This window comes from Psammomys obesus, unplaced genomic scaffold (assembly GCF_907164565.1).
Source record: "Psammomys obesus unplaced genomic scaffold, mPsaObe1.curated_primary_1811, whole genome shotgun sequence".
Lineage (NCBI taxonomy): Eukaryota > Metazoa > Chordata > Mammalia > Rodentia > Muridae > Psammomys > Psammomys obesus.
In genome coordinates, this window is record NW_026596085.1 from 8,903,700 (window position 1) to 8,924,958 (window position 21,259).

The following is a 21,259-nucleotide window of genomic DNA, read 5'->3' on the forward strand; positions in this document are numbered from 1 at the left end:
GATAGATAGATAGATAGATAGATAGATAGATAGATAGATAGATAGATGGCATGCATACATACATACATACATACATACATGCATTCATATATACATACATACACCTGCACATTTGTGCGGTGAAAGCAAAAGGGAACTTCTTGGTGGAAGGCAGCAATGCACAGAAGAAAGGCACATGAGGATGGTAGGAAGGATAACAATACACACGTGTGTGAAAATGTCAAGATGAAACCCATTATTTTTACACAGATAGTACTGGCTACTTTCCCAGAGGACCCAGATTCTATTCCCATCTCACTCATAATTCCAGTTCCAGGAAATCCAATGCCTTCTTCCGGTCTATTCAGGAACCAGGTTTGCAAGTGGTGCACAGCGATACATGCAGGCAAAACACCCGTATGTACAAAATGAAATATTTAGTCAGGTATAGTGGTCCACACCTTTAGTCCCAGCACTTGAGAGGCAGAGACAGGCAGATCTGTGAGTTCAAGGCCATCATGGTTTATTCAGCAAGTTCTGGACCAGCCAGAGTGAGGCCTTGTCTGTACTGCCCACCACCCAATCCGTTTAATGTAATCACTTAAAATAAATAATCCAAATAAAACAAAAACAAAAAAGTGCTCACTGCTCTTTCAACTGTCACAAAGCTGGAGAAGAGAAAGGGGGAATTTGTTGGATTTGAGGAGGCAGAGCTGTGTTGAATTCCCAGACTCCATGTCCTCCCGCAGCCTCCCAAGTAGCTGGTGAAAGGTAATCCTTACATCTGAGGGTCTGGGGTTAGGAGGGCCGGGAGGGGCACATTTGACTAATATCCTCACCTTTTCTACAAGATGGAACTGTAATTTTTAAGAAACTCTCGGGGCGATTGTCTAAGACTTCGGATCCTACCAGACAATACGCTTCTGGAGACCAGTTCAAGTAGATGCCTTGCCGCCAGTACATTCTGTTCGGACGTAGCGCTCTCTCTGAAAGTTTAAATAGATTTGTATGCATCCGTTAATTACGAACTACGTCATTAACTAAAGTGGGAAAACCGCCACTCACACCTTAAGTAACAGCAATACACAATTGTTTTGAGATGAGCATTGATTGATTTAATTATGAGACCTTTTTCAAAGGAACATACAATTTTCCTTTAAGATTTCAATCACATAAGTTAAATGCTTTGCATACTACCTAATATGATATTAGGTATCATAGTCTAAGCTCGTGATATGGTTAATATACAAATAAACATAAGTAAGTTTTCTTGTAAACAATAAACTCTCATATTAACACCATTCTTGAACTTTTAAATGTATTTTAGCTACTTTTATATTCATTGAGAGCAAGAAAGACGAGATTTTCTTTTTCAGAAACCAGTAAGACTTGCAATTACTTTTGTCCAAACACCTTGATATTTCCCCGTGGTGTTACAATGCCTCTTACTTTGGAATGAAAGCTTTCCATGGAAACATAGTTCTGTCCCTTTTTCTGAGTCCCTGGGGGACGGATGGGCAGGAGAAGAGCTCCTCTGTCAGAAAGCTCTGACCTGTTATGCTTGCTGATGAAAGCCCCTCATTACGTCTTGGTTATTTCCATACTATTCTTTGTTGATTTGTATGTGTGTGTGGTGGGGGCGTGTACGTGCGTCCATGTGTGTGACTGTGCATGTGGGTATGTGTGTGAGTGTGCTCATTTATGTGGATGTGAGTGTGTGTATGAGTGTGTAAGAGAGTGTATGTGTGCATTTAAACTGATGACTCCCATTAAGCCCCGCCTTTTAAAGCTATTCTTTCCTGTCTGCTAAGTTTCGGGAAGTCCCACACTCACAGCTGAGGGAAATGTATCTCCTGTAAGAACTGAGGCATTTCCCACCCAGGGAATTGTGTAAGTTGGCCCATGTTCATGTGTTGACCACACCTGTTTTCCAAACAGGTAGACTCTGAGAAATGCAATGCTCCTGTTAACATTTCTTTCTAGTTTGTCTAAATAGTAAGCTTTGGTGAATACCTACCTCTTCCAGAAAGCATGAAAGGTGAGATTTCAAGTAATCGATTAATCAGTCTTGACCAAAATCCCATTGGAAAGTATGGCATTTCGTAGAGCCGGATGATGATCTCAGAGTTCTCACAGTGCGGGAGCTCTATCACAGGCCTGTGGTCAGATAAGCTGCAAAAGGCAGACTGTCAGAAACCGAGAACGGTGACCTGAGAATGGCAGCCCGAGCATGGGGACCCGAGCACGGGGGCCCGAGCACGGCGGCAGGAACATGAAGACCTGAGCTTCTCACTACTTCAAACCCAGAGAAATAACTGCTCCAAATGACTGCATTTTTAGGAGTCTCTTGTCACATGCTCTCCCTCATTGAGAATTTGGAGGTCACTTAATCAATTCAAATGCATGCTCTGATGGAGTAGATGGAAAAAAAAATGAACAATCCTATGTGCACTAATAAATTCGTACAATTAGTGCAAAGTTAGGTCTTAGGAGTACAGAAAACCTGAAAAAGTTGGCTGTATCCATGAATCTAAATTACACTCTCAACATGTTGGAGCATTTCTCACTTACTTTCAAAGCAATATGAGAATTTTCTACAATACAGTCCTCCACCAGGATTCCCAATTCTTTTCAAACTTTCTTGGAAACTCATTATCTCCCTTAAACATCACTAACTTAATATATTTGTTAAAATGCCAAGTAAAGATGGACGCACATGTGCAAACACTGCTTCACTATTGATCTTCCTTAAATTTTTTGAGTGTTGTTAAGCCAAATAGTGATTATATGCAGAAAACAGTTCATTTCTTTAAAGTATTAATCAAATGAGCCTTTTTATTTTAAAAGAGAGGCTATGCATTGCCATCAAGTTTAGCAAAAATTAAAAATGAAAAAAAAAGTAGTGTATCTATTACAGAGAAAAATTACTTTGTCAACCACAATAATGTAATCTGGTAAATTTCTGTGGAATTTTTAAGGTTTGTCTCACCTGCTTGGAACCAGCAGATATTCTTCTCCGATTGGTAAGGCAATCTGAAATTTTTCTAACAGTTTAAAGTACTGTGCCATGTAGTTCTTCGGGAATCGCTTTTTCTTTGAAAGGAATTTTTCCACGTCTCTCCGTGAAATGATGCCCTTAGGATGTTTCACACAGCCTTCCACCTTCACCGTCAAAATCTGAAAGAGCCCAACTCACATCACTAGATTCACTTTCTGAGATGTTTCCAGCTTTAGCTGCTTTGCATCCTTTTGCTAGATGCAGATAAGGAGAGAAGTTACAACACTAAGGCAAGATCACATTTCTGCAGCAGCCAGATACCCTGCAAGCCCAGTGGGGTATCTGGTTAGAAGCCTTTGGGAATCTAAGGGAGGAGAATTCAGACATTCAGGATTTCCTTGGTCCCGCTCCCTACCATTCATTCTGCAGCCTCATCACTGACATGTTCCTCTACATTCCCAGACAGTAGCTTCTAAATATCCATCCCACAGGTTGGCTATATAGATGGACATTTCCAGGATAGGAGGCAGCTGCCACCAATGAAAAAAGCAGAAGTGTGATCATTCCCCGTTACAGGAGTCTTCTGGTCAAGCATGCTCAGTAAATCTGGAGAGGGGCAGGGGAATCTTCCCTTTAACATGCCTCCTGGGTGATTCCAGCATATTTGAGACATAGATGGTATCATGCCAGTCAGAATATAAATGTGGATCTGCAGAACCTAAGTCCAGATTCAGGCTCTGCTACTAGCTGTGGGACTTTGGGAAAGGTATCTTGTTTTGTTTGTTGTTTTGTTTTAAGATCGTTTCCTGCTCTGAAAATGAGATAATAAAGATAGTCATGTCTTAGATTGCTATAGGGATAAAGGTATTGCAAAGCTTAATAAGAGTACATGATAATTTTAAGCATAAACTAAGCCCCTATGTTAGCCATAATTTCATATTAGTGGACTTTAGATGAATTTTTCTTTTTTTCCTTAACCCCTGCTTTTTTAATTTATTACAATTTATTCACTTTGTTTCCCAGCTGTAGCCCCTTCCCTTGTCACCTCCCAGTCCCACCCTCCTTCTCTCAGTCCACTGATAGGGGAGGTCCTCCTCCCCTTCTATCTGACCCTAGCCTATAAGGTCTCATCAGGACTGACTGCATTGTCTTCCTCTGTGACCTGGTAAGGCTGACCCCCTACCCCCTACCCTCAGGGGGAGGTGATCAAAGAGCCAGCCACTGAGTTCATGTCAGAGACAGCCTCTGTTCCCCTTACTAGGAAACCCATTTGGAGACTGAGTTGCCATGGGCTACATCTGTACAGGAGTTCTAGGTTATCTCCATGCACGGTCCTAAATCATGAAATTTGCAGACAAATAGTGGGAACTAGAATTTTTTTTTCAAACAGATGTTTAAGCTTAATCTTCCTCTATACCTCTGTAGTTCTCTAGGCTAGCCTGCACTACAGAAGGAGACCCTATCTCCCTGACCCCAAATCCACTTAGATTAGCATCATAACATTCTACCTAGGGTAATAAGAATTCCCATGAAGTTTCAAATTAAGATCTTAAGATCTTAATATGATCTCCATAAGATCTTAAGAAGTCTTCCAGTGGTCACAGAAGAATCCTACTTTGGTTTGGTTTGGGTTTGGGTTTGGGTTTGGTTTGTGGGAATTTTGTCTGCTGGGTTTTTTTTCCCCATTGGGCGTTTTGTTTGTTTGCTTTTGCTTTTGTTTTCTTTGTTGTTAAAAAGAAAAACTGATGCAAACCTCTTCCTTACTCTATGAGACACTCCTACCCTCTAATAACATTCATTACCTATGTGTGTTAAGTCACACAGAATCACTGTGGGAGCAGCCCTATCCTTCTATCGTTTATATAGAGTTTCTGTCTGCCTTGGTGCTCCACTTACAAAACAAAACCCTCAGGGTGAATGTGACACTCTCTTAAATAATGCATTCACCTACATGTATTTTCTTTTTGACTCCATATTTGGCATGCTTCCCTTTGTATCTCGTTTTGTCTTGAAGTTAGTTTTAAATTTCCAAAAAATAGCATGCCTTAAAGTATCAGACAGGTCTAATCATTACTTGCTATAAAATTATCACTTACCTTTCACTTACACTAAATTAGGGAAGCAAAACACAAGAAAACACAACTCCATATTTAAGTGAAGACACAAGGGCTTGAGACAGGAAGAACCAAGAGGAAATTGTTCATGTATAGAAGAGATGTGAACCCAAGAGATGCTCACTCCAGAGAAAGTGCCCAGAAGCACAGGACACCACTGACTCCATTCCATACATAGCAACTTCATGCCATCTGTGGCATTTGGGCAGAAATGTGGAAAGCAATTTGAATACATCTACTGTTAGAACAGAATTAAATGCCAATTGTACCAACCCTGAAACATTCTCTGCAGTGCCAGGGTATAGGATTTAGTCTCAACTGAGCTCCCTCTTCAAAATATCTCCCTTTTTATCTTCAAATAGATTTAAGCAGTACTATTCAAGATTGCTCAAAGAAATTCAATTAGCATGATGGCTTAATTGAGAGAGAGATTTCCAGTGTGAAAATGGGTAATCATATTAGCGACATGCAGAACCACATGTAAAGCTATAAATAATGTTCATAAATGAAATAATTGCCAATGACTGTGTGAGCTAGGAGCATTATCCCCGAGTTCTTCTCAGCCAGGAATAGTCAAGCACAGTGGCCCTTAGCTACAGCAGTCCCGCCCTGCCCTCCTCAGCACTATTCAGAAATGTCCAGACAAATTTTCACGGAGAGGGCACAGCTATAATCTAGAAGTGGGAGACAAAGGGATGCTACAAAAATAAGACACACTATAAATAAAAGCAATGAATAGTGTGCTCACTTGAGTAGTTTACTGTGGAAAGTCTACAGGTGTTTTTTTTTTTTTTTTTTTTTTTTTGGTTGGTTGGTTGGTTTCTGTAATTGCTCTACATAAACTCACTGGTAATATACTATTATTAAGAGGAAAAAATCTTTTCTTTGTGAAACATGAATAGAAAAATTATAATCGCCAATATAGTTTTCAGAAGTATAAATATCTGGAGCTCAAAAATATCTTCCATGGCCTTTAAATTTTTGTGTGGGGTGTGTGTGTGTGTGTGTGTGTGTGTGTGTGTGTGTGTGTATTGAAGATAGGGCTGCATGTGTCCCAGGCTGGTCTGGAGCTCTCTACACATCTTAAGATGACTTTGAATGTCTGTTCATCCTCCTGCCTCCATCTTCCAAGTATTGACATTATAAGCACACAGACTCGCATGCATGCCTTTCCTGCATACTTTCTAGATACATTTCATGGCCTTGTCAACCCAGTTTCCTCTTATGCATCTGCCCTAAGGATTTTCACAATGCTTTTATTCATTGAATAATGTCAGTTACCAAACTTACCATTGAGGCTTCAAAGGCCTGTGAACTTTAAGATGCTTGTTCAGTCCAGGAAGCCCCTTTATCAGCCTTTATCACCCTGACAGGTGATCTATACTCTCTATATTTACAGGCTTCTCTCAACACAAACACTAAAATGCTAAATGCCCTGGGTGTCTCTCCACTCTCCTCTTCAATCACAACCTCTATCCCCCCAAATATAAAACACCAACCTGTGCCATGACTTTACAAAGCCATTTTGGTTCCACAAAATACAGGTCGCTTAACTGCAGAGCGGGGTCTTGAAAATGCAGGAGGACTCCTGCAGAGAAAATTAATCAAACAGTGAAAAATGTGATCCAGAGTGATACAGAGCCCCAGAGACTCCAGGGTAGCTGTGGCTACAATGAGGGTCTCACAGCAAAGAACTCTGGAGGCCCTGCACATGCTGCTCCTCCACTCTAAAGCCCCAACAGTGTAAAGGAAGGATTTTGGAGCATATGGCTTGTTCATACATAAGTATATTCAAAATACCAGTATGCACTAGAAAGTATATATCAATAAATGCAAATTTACACTATTCCTTTGAACCTTCTACATGAAAGTATGCATGTTTGCTTTCCATGTAGATAGGAAACAACACATATTTCAGCATATCTGATTTAAGGATCATGGAGGAAGGGACTCGCAGAGGTATTTTCCATACGAGGATGGAAGAATACAAGGATGAAAACGGTTCCTGGTCATTTACTCGGGGACGGCAACCCAACTCACCTGTCCTGCAAGCTTACAGCATGGCGTGGGGCTGCAGCGGGCTGAGACAGTCTCTGTGAGAATGAAGTCTAAGCAGCACGGCCACCCCACATCCCACAACCTCCAATTGCTGGAAGTGGTCCAGTGAACCACAGCGGTAATAATTCTTCTCATTATTTTTCACAAAAATGTGATACTATGAACGGACATAGTTACTTTGACGATTCAGGGTCTCATCATAGCAAAACTGGGTGCCAGAAGCCATGTGTTTTCTCTCATTCCTGCTCAGGGATCTTTTCTTACTTTGTCCTTAGATAATTTCTAAGTACTCTCTTGGGATATGTATGTGATTTGATGCTCATAGGTATGGTCTTCCAAAAGATAAAAATCCAACAGTGACTTGTTTAAAACTTTTCTAGCATAATTGTCCTGTGAGGTTACACTCAGCAACGGATCAAAGCAGATGGTAAGACCCACAGCCAAACATTAGGAGGAACTCAGGAAGTCTTATGGAAGAGTAGGGGAAAGGATACAGGGACCTGGAGGGAACAAGAAACCCACAAGAAGACCAACAAAGTCAACCAACCTAGACCCATGGTGGCTCACAGAGACTGAACCACCAACCAAAGAGCAGGCATGGACTGGACTTTGTCCTCTACACAAATGTAGCTCATGAGTAACTCAATCTTCATGGGAGTCTCCTAGCAATTAGAGAGGGGAATTGTCTGACATGGACTCTGTTTCCTGCTTTTTTGTATCACGTTCCCCTGGCTGAACTGTCTTGCTGGTCCTCATTGGAAGAGGATACACATAGACCTGATGCAACTTGATGTGTTGGGGTAGGTTGGCAGAGGGAGAAGGGGACTCCATTTTTTTGAGGAGAATAGGAGTGGGGAATGGGGGAAGAGGGTCATAGGGTGGGAGCAAGAGGAGAGGAAGGAGGGGCTGCTATCAGGATGTAAAGTGAATAAATAAATTAATTAATGAGAAAAAATAATTTTCAAAGTAAGTATATTGGCTACAAATTCTTTCCAAATATGTGTTTAAACTCAATAAAATAAAAGCAAAATAATAAAAAATAATCTTATTGGCATTCTTTGAACTTTTGAAAATGGATTATATACAAGATTCAGACATCTCTTCAAAGCATTATGACTTAAAACCAGAATCCCGAACAAGCATACAAACCTGACTCATTTAGGAAATGAACAGCATGTGGGAGCTCATTCTCATCCAGCTGCAGCTGATGTTCTTTCACTAGTTGTAATAAACGTTTCCGGTTAATTACAGGAAACTCAATTGGCACAGCTTTACGCTCTGATAAAATGATTTTCTCCAGTTCTACATAGCAATCTGGAATTAGCTGCCCGACTACAGGCTGATCTCGAATCTATGAAATTACAAATGACAAGGTGTAAAAATCTATTTAAATCACAGATGTGTCATATGGTAAATTCAGCCATAACAGTTTTTACACAGCAAATGAGTTTTTAATAAAATTTAAACATGATGTGAAGCCTCTCTAAGTGGTAATGAATAAAAGATGAAATTAAAGTAAGAAAAGTATGGACACAGAGTTAATTTGGAGAAAAACTGCAAATAAAATAGCATGGAAATAGTTATCTATTAATACAGCAATTCTATTTCGAAAACAAAGGCAAATAACTGACCAAGAAAGAATGATCTTATTTTCCAATGCACCAACGTTATGTGCAATACACAGGCAGGGTTAACACATTAGTCTGGTATGAGAGCTTTGGGATATGTCTTAGGAGACAAAAATATACCCACAATTATTGGGCTAGTGGACTGTAGAGATCAAGAGTTAGACCTCGAGACATGATATCTCCTCACCAAGGTTTTCTCATGGAACTTTAAACTCTGGAAGAAATGGGATTTGTTTAAATGCCTATGATTCCAACCCGAAAGAAAGCTCAGTGTCTGAAACGGTCTCTGAGAGATAGAGAGTGATATTTTCAAATGAGGGTCTTGAGATAATATTTTCTATCTTTTGTAAAAGCATTTGGACAATCTATTTTTAATGAGAAAGGCAACTCTAAAAATAGCAACCAAATGTCTCTCAGAGCCACCAGGGGGCAACCTCTCCCTATGTCTGGATCCACAAGATGTCCCATCTGAATTTCTACTCAAATTCTTAGGCTCTTGTGCTATCTGCCCATAGCTTACCAAGTCTCACCAGGACTGCCTGGATCCTCTTCCTCTGTGGCCTGACAAGATGGCATCACCAGGAGTAAGTGATCAAAGAGGCAGCCCCTGCTCCCCTTACTGGAAACCCACATGGAGACTGAGGTACCTATGGGCTACATCTGAGCAGGGGGTTGAGGTCCTCTCCATGCATGGAGAACTCCCTCTTTCAGTGGACTATGTAAAGGGGATGGGGGGGGGGAGAAAGAAGGAGGGACGGTGGCACTGGGAGGAGCTTCAATCAGGATATATAATGAATAAATTGTGAAAAAAATAAAAGAAAAAAGAAAAGCAGAGCCAACAAACAAACAAAAAAAAATTCTTAGGCTCTAGAAACTGGACCTTTCCAACACACATAAGTGCAAAATTGTGTCTCAGTCCTCCATAATTGTTTCTAGTACCCAGAGCTACTACTACCATATTTTTCTACAAACACTCATTCCGGAATATATAACCCTTACCCTGGAAAACAATATATAATCCTGCTAATCATCTTATGTTTCTCTTTGCTATTCACAAATTAAGAGAACATACAACTTTAATTTCAAGATTGTATTTTCAGCTGAGCAAGGAACAGGCCTACAGAGACAAGTGAATGTCTCACAGGAAGCAAATCAAGCAAGAGGAAGAGCATTGAAGGGCAAGTTCGAGGCAGCAAGAAAATGTCTGCTCTGGTGACAGGTTGGAAAGAATTGAAAGGGATGTGCGTCACACTGACTGAGGTTCTGTCTGTCATCTAAGACAGATGAAAACACCGATATTTGCATTATGATTCATAAAGATAGCAACACCGCAATTATGAAGTAGTAATGAAAATAATTTTGTGGTTGGGGGTCACCACAACCTGAGAAACTGTATTAAAGGGTCACAGCATCGGGAAGGTTGGGGACCACTCTGCTAAAGGAACAGGTGCCAGAGAGGGGAGGAGACCCAGGTCCCACGTTCACATTTAGCCTCTAGATGGAAGCCCTGGAGAGCAAGCTGGGAGAGCAGGCATCTGGATGATTGTCTCAGTGTCCTGGAAACATTCTCCTAGTTCTTCTCAGGACACTCTAGCTATTTTCATTCCCATATCTATGAATTATAAATGAAGTGTGGTATAAATAAATAATTTTAAAATGAAAGTACTTTCATAGTTCTGAGCTATGAAAAAAAAAAAAAAAAGGAAAGAAAGAAAGCCTCCAATTTCCAGATAATTGTTCTTTCCTCAAGGTTTCCGGCATTTCTAAGCCGTAGCATAATGTGACAAAGAGCAAGGCATATTTATCCAGCAGCCTGCAGGAGACACACATCCTCCCACCTTGAAATTCAGACTCTCGTTGATGATGGTCTTCCGAAGCTTTGCCAGGGCGTCCGACTCCTCGGTGGCATTCACGAAGTGGTAGTCCCGGATGGTGGGGAATCCTCTCTTATTTAGAAGTTCCTTGGTGATTTTGCTTATGCAGGCTTTGCGCTGCTTCTCGTCAGAAACATCCGAATGTGTGCCCACCAGAATCACTGGGGATGAAGAGGCACGAGCCTAGGGGAACGGAGACAAGTTAAGCTGTATGAAATGCTTAGCTCACAAGGCCTGAGGAGCCCAAGGAACAGACTGATTCTGTCAGCACACGAAAGGATACCGGGCAAAGAGTAAGTTGGGTCCTCTCTGCTTCCTTCTGCTTTTAGGCATGTGCACTATTGCCCTTCCACCTTCCCAGGGTAGAGAAATGGCTCAGTGGTTAAGAGCATTATCTGCTCTTCTAGCGGTCCTGAGTTCAACTACCGGCAACCACATGGTGGCTCACAGCCATCTTTACTATGATATGGTGCCCTCTTCTGGCGTGCAGGTGTACATGCAGATGGAGCACTCATATACATAAAACAAAGAAATCTTAAAAAAAAAAAATTAAATTAAAATTAAAAGAATGGCCTTGCTGCTTCCAGCCCCGAGGTCCTAGACTTCCCTCCCTCCAGAACTGTAAAAGAGAAATCTCTGTAGTTTGTAAACTACTCAGGCTAGATATGCTGTTACAGTAGCAAATGGCAACTGAGACATCTCCTTAAACCCCAAACAAGGTGATAATCACACAAAAAAATTTAAAGCTATTATTATATCTTTTGGGTCCAATTCTTAGTGCCTTTTGAGCTCCCCTACGTGGCCATAGTAGTGTAGTTTTCCTTTTTTTTTTTTTTAACATTTGCTTAAAGCAGTTTTTTTTTCAAGCTGTGCTTCTAAATAAAATGAGCTTCCATAAATTCCAAAATACATAAAAGCAGCACAACCATTTCCAGTTTCCTTCTTTAGCTGTGAATTTTATACCCTGGATTCACTTTAAAGTCATTCAAATTGAAGAAGGGAAGACAAAAACCACAGACGTGAGCCTTACAGTCGCTGAAGTATTTGCCTAAGCTGCTGTTTGTAAACTATAACAAACCCAAGAAAAGAAATGCTTAAGAAAAATCAAAATTATTGGATACATCCATGAGCTACCAAATTCTGTGCCTAGATGTCCTCTTGCAAACCTCCCTGAGGATCTCATTCCCAGAAGAGCTTCCTGAGGCAACAGACAGCTAGCATGTGTATTCTTATTATAATCTCAACTCAAAAAGCTATATTAGCTAGAGGAAGAGCCATCAGCAGGGAAAGAGATAGACAGTATAGAAATATCAAAATAGAGAAACCACAAGTAGAAGCCAAAGAGTCTCAGGCCATTAGCAGGGCCGAATCTTCAGGCTTCATAGTAAAAGGTCACTAAAAATATGCTAGCAATGTGCTATGTGTTTGGTATATTTCATTTTAAGTTGAGAACACTTGTATGTCTCTTATCAAAATCAGCTGTGTATCTGTGATTTCAGATTTTATAGCATAAAGGGATTTCAGAGACTGCTGACACACAACGTGGGATGCCACACTTCCATCAAGATCTGAGTGCTTCTAACTTAAAACTAAGACAGAGAGAAATAAAAAGATGAAAGAGAAATTGAGAGGGGAGGAGGAGAAGGAAGGGGGAGAGAGGACGGGAAAGAGAACATAAGAAAGAGAGTAAGAAAGAAAGAGGACATTCAAAACAATTGAAGAAACTTTTTTTTCTTTTTAGATATGTCACCTTATAAACACATTAAAAAAAAACAACAGAATGTAGATGGGCATGGGAGTGCACACCTTTAGTCTGAACACTTAGAAATTAGAAGTAGTCAGATCTTTGTAAATTCAAGTCCGTCCTGATCCTTCATAGAGAGTTCCAGGCCAGCCAGGGTTACACAGTGATATTCAGTCTCACAAACACAAACACAAACAAACAAAAACAAACCAGAAAAAGAACATAAATGGAGAGCAAGGGCCATGCTCTATTTCTCTGTGATTAGAAGAGATCACCTTGATGTTGAAGAGCCAGGGCTTCATGGCGTCCACCTCTGCCTGTCCCTTGCTGAGATCATAGACAGCGAGGTACAGAGCTCTCTGGGTCATGAAGTGGGGGTGAGTGCTGTAGAATTCCTCACGACCTAAAAGAAGATGTCAGAGGGTGTAGTCTTCCACATAACAGGCAAGAACCACTGTGAAAGTTATATAGAGGAGAGCAGGGAGTGCTTGAGAGGAGAGCCATTGACAGGCAACTTTCACAGGGCAGCTTTGACATGCCTATTAGCTGCCGACCAAGCGATTACTCTACACTCCTCTGCTGGGTGCTGACATTTCTTTCCCTGTAATGTCCATTCTGATGACTAGGGCAAAGTCAGTAGCTAACAAGCTTGGGATAATCTCATAGGATCCACAGGTTCTTTTTCCACTGGATCAGGAAACGTGGTTTCAAACTTCTTACTCAAAATGATAGCTAAAATGATGCCTTAAGTACCTGCAAAGTCCCACACGTTCAGAACAAGGTCCCGTTTCCTTTTGCCTCGTATCTGGATAGGCCAGTCTCTCACGTCAATGCCAACTGTAGCACCCTGAATGCCGAGTTCTGACTTCTTCGTTTTCATGAGTTGCTGCAGTAAAGTGGTCTTGCCACTCCCAGTATTTCCCACAAGCATGAGCTTCATTCGGTTGTAGGGCACAGCCTTTTTCAGTCTTTGTTGTAGAAACCTGGTATGATAAAGAGAAGCAATGGAACAGCCTGCCGGGCAGCGTGCCGGGCCCCGCCCTTGTCTAAGTTGTCTTGCAGTGAATACATGAACTGAAGCCTGCAAAACTGTAAGGGTCATAGAACCAACAAGACACATGCCATCTGGCTTGCAATCAGAGCGTGCATGCTATTACTGATTTCAGAGCAGTCAATGGCATTTGGCATCACTGGTAATGTGGAATGCCACATTATCCCCTCACCAGAAATAGCCAACATCCATTTTCAATACCTATTAAAATGCAATGTGTACATACACGTGTGTACAAGGTATGTGTGGGAGGTTGTTTAAACACGAACAAGTAGTCTTAATCATTATAAAGTTTACAATGGAATAGAACTAATGAAATGTATTACCCAATACCAGTTTTAATGAAAGTTTGATAATGAGGCCACCTTGATTATGTTACAGATTCATCTATATATTGTATATATTGTTCATATATTGTAAGTATAATACAGAATGGATATTTATATGTATGATTCATAGATATATTTTCATGCATAAATGTCATCTATAGAAGAATACAAGGTATTTATTTGTTCATTATAACTGTATAAACTATTATACTATCAAATATTTTCAACATTTAAATTAAGTAAACTTAATTTAAAATTAATTGAAAATAATATTAAATTACTAGATGCTCAAGAAAAATAACTTAAATTTTATACATACAAGTTGTTTTGAATATATAATGGACATAGAAAAATACATTTGAAACTATGCTATGTATTGCTACATTTTTAATATCTTTATTTTTTGAGATTATAATATAATTACATCATTTCCTCCTTCTTTTTCCAAACCTTCCCATACACCTCTCCATGGCCTCTTTTTAAATTAGAAACCAAACTGCGTCATGAGGGAACTTTAGGAAATATGGTCTAATCCATGCCAACAGCAGACATCTGGACAGCTCCCCTTCTGGTGTGATCAAAAGGAAAAATTAGGGATCAGGGAGATGCTCAGGGGATATGTGACTTTTCTCTATGAGGGCCAGCATTGAGGAGCACAGTAACCACTCTTTCTATGTGGCAGTCTGTCTGCACTCCCAGTCTTCAGGAGACAGAGATTGGACATCTCCAGGGAAATCTGGCTAGATCCAGGCTCAGAAAGAGACCCTGCCTCAGTAAATGAAATGAAGCATGGTCAAAGGTTAATATTGATCAAGCGTGGAGCATGATAGAGGAAGACACCTGACATCAACCTCTGGAGGATGAGGAAGAGAAGACATTGTCTTACTATTACCTGGACTATAAGGAATTACAAAAACCTTTGCATATAAACCCTTTCATTAAATGAAAAATATGTGGAGCATACATATTAAATAGTACTATTCATTATCTTTAAAGTGTAACTGTACAACCATCAAAATCACCGATGGGAAGGAAAGGTGAAACATATTTACCAAAGAGCAAAGAGTATGAAGTCACCTGACCTTATGATATCTTTGGCTTTGCATCCTACATGTTTAAAGTCGAAATTCAGATGCAGTCCATCCAAAGGAAGATCCCATATTTTGCTTAATTTCCCCATTTCATTTGGAAAAGACCTCAGTTCCACGTTGTAACTGACATCAAGAGATGTCAGATTTTCAAGACATCCAATTTCAGGAGGGATCTTAACAAAATAGAAAAAGATAAAACCTTTTTATCTTACGGAGCCAGTAAGCATAGCTAGGACACAAAACAACAGTGATCAAGAACCTAAGTCCCTTCGATCCCACAAGGCCTTGCACAGCCTTCACACACAGTTAAGTATTCTCAAAAACCTTGCCATTCGTTTGCAGAATGCATGCTTTAAAACAAATGAAAACAAAATAAAAAATTTACCCCACCTAGGTGAGTTCCTCACCACTTTATTATACCGTAGACTTATTTGAAGGGTGGGCGCATGTGTGTGCACATGTTTGAAAGGCGTGTGTGCTTGCTCGGAGGAACTGGCTCTCTCTCTCTACCATGTGAGACCTGGAGAGGACGCTCGGCTTGTCAGAAATGGCATCTAGCACCTGATGAGCCATCTAGCTGCTCCTATTGAGAACTTTAAAAAAATCTCTCTTAACAATAAACTCCATCATCCACAATTCTGAAAAATAAGTTATTTGTATTTGTCTAAATCTGTTATTTGTAGTTCCATTCTGCTTTCTTATATTGCCTGTGTTCTTTAGTAAATCATAAAGATATAATTATTACAAATTACTAAATACTTGCACTTTAGGTGTCAGCCTAACCAAAATGGTTTCATTTTCTGTTCCAATTATTATTTCTTTTTTTAGTAGGATGTACTGAACCTTGTGTATGCTAGGTGTCATAATTCCAAGACCACTACTGAAAGGTTTTAGGCCAACTATAATACACTTATAATAGAAAACATTCATTTGCTGGGAAAAAAAATATACAGGTACCAAAAATATCCAGCTGTGCTAAACGTCAAACTATCAGACCTTTAATAGCTCTTTACGTAGGCAACAGCTTGAGCTTGACAAGAAAATATTTTTCTTACACATGTAAATAAAAGGAGGTTGAATCATTTAGATGAGAGGTGTCACACAGAGGAAGAATGAAACATGTAGGAAAGAAAGAGGGAAAGCACGGGCCAGTTGTCATTCTGTCAAGATGAGAGACTTGGAGTATGTCAGGTTCTGTGAACAGTCAGAGGTCGCAGACAGTGACGCTCTTACTCAAAATTAGATGCACACACTCCTATGTAACAGTTCTTTAAAAATACAAAACAATACTATTTGGGGTTTTCTTGTTGCTTTATCTATATCCACTTACCACAGATTACAATCACATCTTATTCACAGAGTAAGCGATATGAGCCACAAATTTTAAAATCACTGTGATAACATGGAAAATAATTGTGACAACAACTGAACTCTGTTGTCAAGTATCTGATAACTTAAAGCAAAGATAGCCTCTCACCTCTTTCAGTTTATTATGAGAGAGATGCAGTTTCTCGACTCTCGACCACACATGCGGCTTTTCACTCAAGTCCAAGGTGCTGATCTGATTATTGCTAAAGAAGAGTTCCCGTAAGTTCAGAGACTTCCAATGCGCAGGCCCTGGCAGATGTTCAATGTTGTTGTGGCTCATATCCAAGGACCGCAAGCTGGAACGACGATGACCCATTGAAAGCAAAGTGAGAGTTTTCAAAGAACACAAAGCAACAGCACTGGGAATTTCACCAGGCTGAGAATAAGAAATGATTTTAAAGCTACATCATGAATGAGGGCTTGTATGTTCATACAGTACTTAGAAGAAAAGGTATTTTTCTCTGTAGTGGAGGTGTAAGTGAATAAGGATTATCAGAAACAAAATTGATCATATTGCCTGTTCTGATGACAAAGATGGCCGCAGTGTAGCTCATACTTCTTTAATAGTAAGAGGCGATTTTGGATGTTTTCAAGAAGTAACTACTAATACATTAGCCCCTGAGTCTCACATGACGTTCATACATAAAGCATTGCATGGTACCCGGTACCCATATTAACAATTTACATACGTTCATTAAAGATTTTTTAAAAGAGAGAAAAATGGAAGTCCAGTTTCCCTTTGGACCATAAAACTATCTCTCTCAAAATAAGGAAAAGATAAGTGTTTTACAAATGCTCCCGGGGCATGAGAAAGTATGACTAACAAATATGCACACTGTCCCCGAGAGCCTGCCTCCTCTGCAGGTGTATGACAGTGCAGTCCCCACAAACAGCCCCTGAATGGCTTTCACTCATCTCCAAGGTGTGCTCTGGACTTAATCACTAGAGCGGTGAGCACGCCCTTCTATCAGATCGTCTCAGTGAGTATGGGACACAGCATGAATAAGGCTGCTGTGAAACCTGCTGGCTCTCACAAACCGGTGCTTCTCAAGTTCCCAGGGAACCTCAGTAGTCATGAGTCCATGTGTGTGGAGGCAGCAACGAAGGTGGGCTTTCACACATACTCAGTGGAGCTTAATGAATTAACTCTAAGTTTATACAGCAGTGCCATCTGTCTGACAAGAGTTTGGGTCTACAAAGCAATGTTTGTGTTCTTCTTAAAAATATTCTATGTATTGTTCAAGTTGCCATAGAAAAGTGCCGGAAAACTACAAGAAGAATTTGGCTGTGTTAGTGATTACATTTATCAGTATAACCTGCAAGACATTTGAGAGAAGCAAGAATCACTAGGTTTTCTCAATGCAGTATCTCTTTGTGTGCAATCAGGACTCTAGCTGGACAACTATGTGTTTACTGGTGAAACAAGAGAAGATTTAAAACATAAGCACAAAGGCCGAAGATGTGTGCCTGAGGATAGCGCTGATGAAATCAGGAGCTGGGTCATAGGGTTTGTTCTATAGGAAGGAGTAATCCTTATGTCACATAATAAATAATTTTAAATAATTGGCCTTTATATATTTTCAGGAATATATTTAAAACATGATTCATATTTATTTAATAGAAGCCACTATGGAAGAATTGAGACTCTGAAGTTGAACCCATCAACACAGATGAATTGTGACCTTGGGAAGACATTTCATTTCTCTAGTGAGATTATAAAGACAAAATGATAGCAGAAGTTATCCTATAAAATGATTAGGAAGACTAAAGTGAAGGCCCATGTGGAGCAATTAGTATAGGGAGTGGGGTTTTACAAAGTTAGATTTGCACTAAAGAGTTTGTCTGACATTCTTGGCAGCTGGGTGGTGGTTGCTATTTGCCTATGTATATATACATGCATATACAAAATATGATTGTTTTATGATATATGAACAGAATAGCTCTTAAAATGACAACACACTTGAAACTAAATTAATGCCTGAAGTTTTGGTCTTCAATGAGATTAACAAGTCCCCCAAAGCCCAGCCACTGCACTCTGCCCAAATATAAAACTATACATATTCTCCTAATCTTCACAAAAGATGTCACTGAAACAAATGAAATTTCAAAGTTATTAGTGTTCAGGCAACAAATCAAACCCTGTAAACAGCTAAAGCCCCAAAGAAACCAACAATAATCTGAAAAACATCTAGCCAATCTCATCTTATTTAGTTATAGAATGCAGTAAATAATTAATTATTCAATTATTCCTAATCAAAAGCATAATAAGTTACTGCAAAAGTGAAGGAGTTGTATCTTTTGTCTAGTAAAAATCAAACACTCATATATTATGAAAACATTGAATTTTTCATATGAAATGGACACATGAATGAATAATATATATGTTCACATCAAACCATTGCTTTGCTTCTAAAAGCTATGCCATAGCTCATTGAACTGTAGAAGTGAAATAACAATGAACTTACTGTGGAAGAATGAAAATCACTTCTGGAATGCATGTGAAACAGTTTTGAGATAATTTTAGGCTTGTTATGGAAGAAGGTAAGGCAGGCATTGCAGCTGAAAGAATAAAACGAGATAATGGGTATTTACAATCATCTACGCTAGATTTCTGATCTAGCCAAAACTCTAAGACAGTTTTTAGTAACATCTCACTTGTGTAGTTCACATTTCTACACTAACAGTAAAAAACAATTTTATTAATAAGGTAATAGTATGGTCACTTAGTAACAATATAACATTGTCCATGCTCATAGATTTGCAGAATTAATATTGTGACAATGACCATTCTATCAAAAGCAATTACAGATCCAATGTAATCCTAATCAAGATCCCAGAAAACACAGGGGAAAAAAAATCCTACTATTTGTATGGGACCAGAAAAGAAAGATAACCAAAATAGTCATGAGGGGGAAGATGAAGGAGGGGTTACTATTCTAGATAAAATATATTACAGAGTGATGATTGTTCAAAATTGCATTGTACTAGCTCTTTTTACTGACGCCATAGTTTTACCATTTCCAGGATGTCTTCCATGTGGGAGCAAGCTAGTGTGATCTTCTTTCACTTAAATGCATGTCTACATTTTCCCCCCACATCTTTCCCTGGCTCAATGGCTCATTTCATCATCAGCCCGCCAGCTTGGTTTGAAGAACTGAGGCAGACGCTAACTGAACTATCACACCTTCCCTCCTAAAATGTCTCTATGTGTCTCTTCCTTGATTACCTGCTAAAGGTGAGAACAGCACATGATACTTACTAAGAATATTATTCCGCGCGCTGAAACTCTCCACTTTTGGACAAGCCTCAAGAAAGTCTTCAGGTAGGGATGGAATGTGGTTTTTACTAAGATTTAAAATCTTCAGTTCCTTCAGGCTCAAGGGACAACAAATCCCAGATATTTTATTTCTGGTTGTAAAACATAAAACTGAGGATTAAAATGCACACCGAAGATTAAAATGTGAATGCTAGTATAATTTAAAAGCATGAAATCAATTCGCCCTCCAAGTCCAGCTTCAAGGCACATTTAAGCCTCTTAAAATTAATTGTGAAGATTCCAGCTGACAAAATTGCCTTAATTATTAATTGCTTCCACCTTTTACTCTTTGCTTCAAAGTCATTGCTATGGAAAAATCGCCATGTTTTCTCATCCATGCTAAGTTCCATACAATGTGAGCTTACTGTCTTAATGAATCAGTTCTTACCCTTCCAATAGGAGCTGCTCCAGTTTCTCCACTGCCTGGGCAAGGTTCTCTGGGATGGAAGAGAGCTGGTTGTATGAGAGGTTAAGCTGTTTGAGGCTTGGACACTTCAGCATGGGGTCTAAAACTACTGCTGGTCCAATGTCATTGCGAGAGGCATCTAGGTTGGTGATACACGTCATTTTCAGCAGGAAGGAGGGAAATGATGTGAATTTGTTACTGTGCAAATCCAAATGTGTCAAACACTTCAGAGTCTGGAAAGACAGAATTTAAATATTACATACTGAGTATTTGAGAAATGAGTTCACTAGCATTTCTGTTTTTTTGTACCATGGCTAAGTAGAGCCATCTGGGATTTTTTTTTAAATTGAAAACACAATCCTCAACAGAAGTTCATTATATTTACTGGCCAACAATCCCAGCTATAGTGTGAGTTGAGACAGGAGAAATTCCATAATAGACTGTCAAAAGCACATTCACAAATATAAATTTGAGACCTTGATTCAGCTATTTCTAGAAATTACTTCTTCAGATTACAAGACGTAATCAGGGCTACTGCAATGCTATCCAACAAGCATGGTTGAGCCTATCAGAAGCAAGCTTCTGATTAAAATGTGTAACAATTTCTGAAAGGCAGTATTTAGATAGCTGTGTGAAACCCACAGAAATGGAGATAATTGTTGCCCCAAACCTAAAGGACAGACTTAATATGATGACACATTATTATGAAAAGCTGTCTTACATTCTAAGAGCCTGGAACTTTTGCTGGACCTCACAGCCAGAGGTAATACTACAACGTGAGGTCACTTTAGACTTAGGACTGCTATCCTATCGTGTACTCAGCCTATTTGTTATCAACCTTCCCCATGCTGTGACCCTTTAATACAGTTCCTCATGTTGCGGTGAACCCCGATTTTCATTGCTACTTCCTAACTGTGATTTTGTTATGAATCGTAATGTATGAATCTGATATGCAGGATATCGGATATACAACCCCAAAGGGGTCACAACCAACAGGCTTGATAATTGCTGCTTTAGAAGAACAGTATAATTAACACCCGTACTTGCCTTGGATTCCTCATGAAATCAGCTTTTGCAACCTAAGCTAACACATTGCTGTAATCTTAACTAAATTATGTAGTCTTCCATGCCCTAACCTAACAGTAGGCGTATGTGTATGTATATTATGGTAATGAATGCTGGAAATGGGAAATATGTTAATAAGAAATTTTATAAAACAAACATCAACACTATGGTAGATCAGAAGCTACACAATCTGTGTGTGTGTGTGTGTGTGTGTGTGTGTGTGTGTGTGTGTGTGTGT

At 39.6% G+C, this 21,259-nt stretch overlaps 1 protein-coding gene across 1 annotated transcript in view; it reads right to left on the reverse strand.

Annotated features, from left to right (window-relative positions):
- Positions 1-21,259, reverse strand: part of Lrrk2 (leucine rich repeat kinase 2) — a 133,227-nt gene that overhangs the window by 48,199 nt on the left and 63,769 nt on the right. Inside the window, exons 24-36 of the mRNA XM_055627183.1 lie at positions 19,939-20,189; positions 19,494-19,642; positions 18,700-18,793; positions 16,344-16,530; positions 14,858-15,039; positions 13,149-13,378; positions 12,671-12,798; positions 10,616-10,834; positions 8,299-8,500; positions 6,591-6,679; positions 2,969-3,156; positions 1,997-2,151; positions 819-965 (exon numbers count right to left, since the gene is read on the reverse strand). Of these exons, the coding sequence (XP_055483158.1) occupies positions 819-965; positions 1,997-2,151; positions 2,969-3,156; positions 6,591-6,679; positions 8,299-8,500; positions 10,616-10,834; positions 12,671-12,798; positions 13,149-13,378; positions 14,858-15,039; positions 16,344-16,530; positions 18,700-18,793; positions 19,494-19,642; positions 19,939-20,189 (2,221 nt within the window). The remainder of the gene's footprint in view (positions 1-818; positions 966-1,996; positions 2,152-2,968; positions 3,157-6,590; positions 6,680-8,298; positions 8,501-10,615; positions 10,835-12,670; positions 12,799-13,148; positions 13,379-14,857; positions 15,040-16,343; positions 16,531-18,699; positions 18,794-19,493; positions 19,643-19,938; positions 20,190-21,259) is intronic.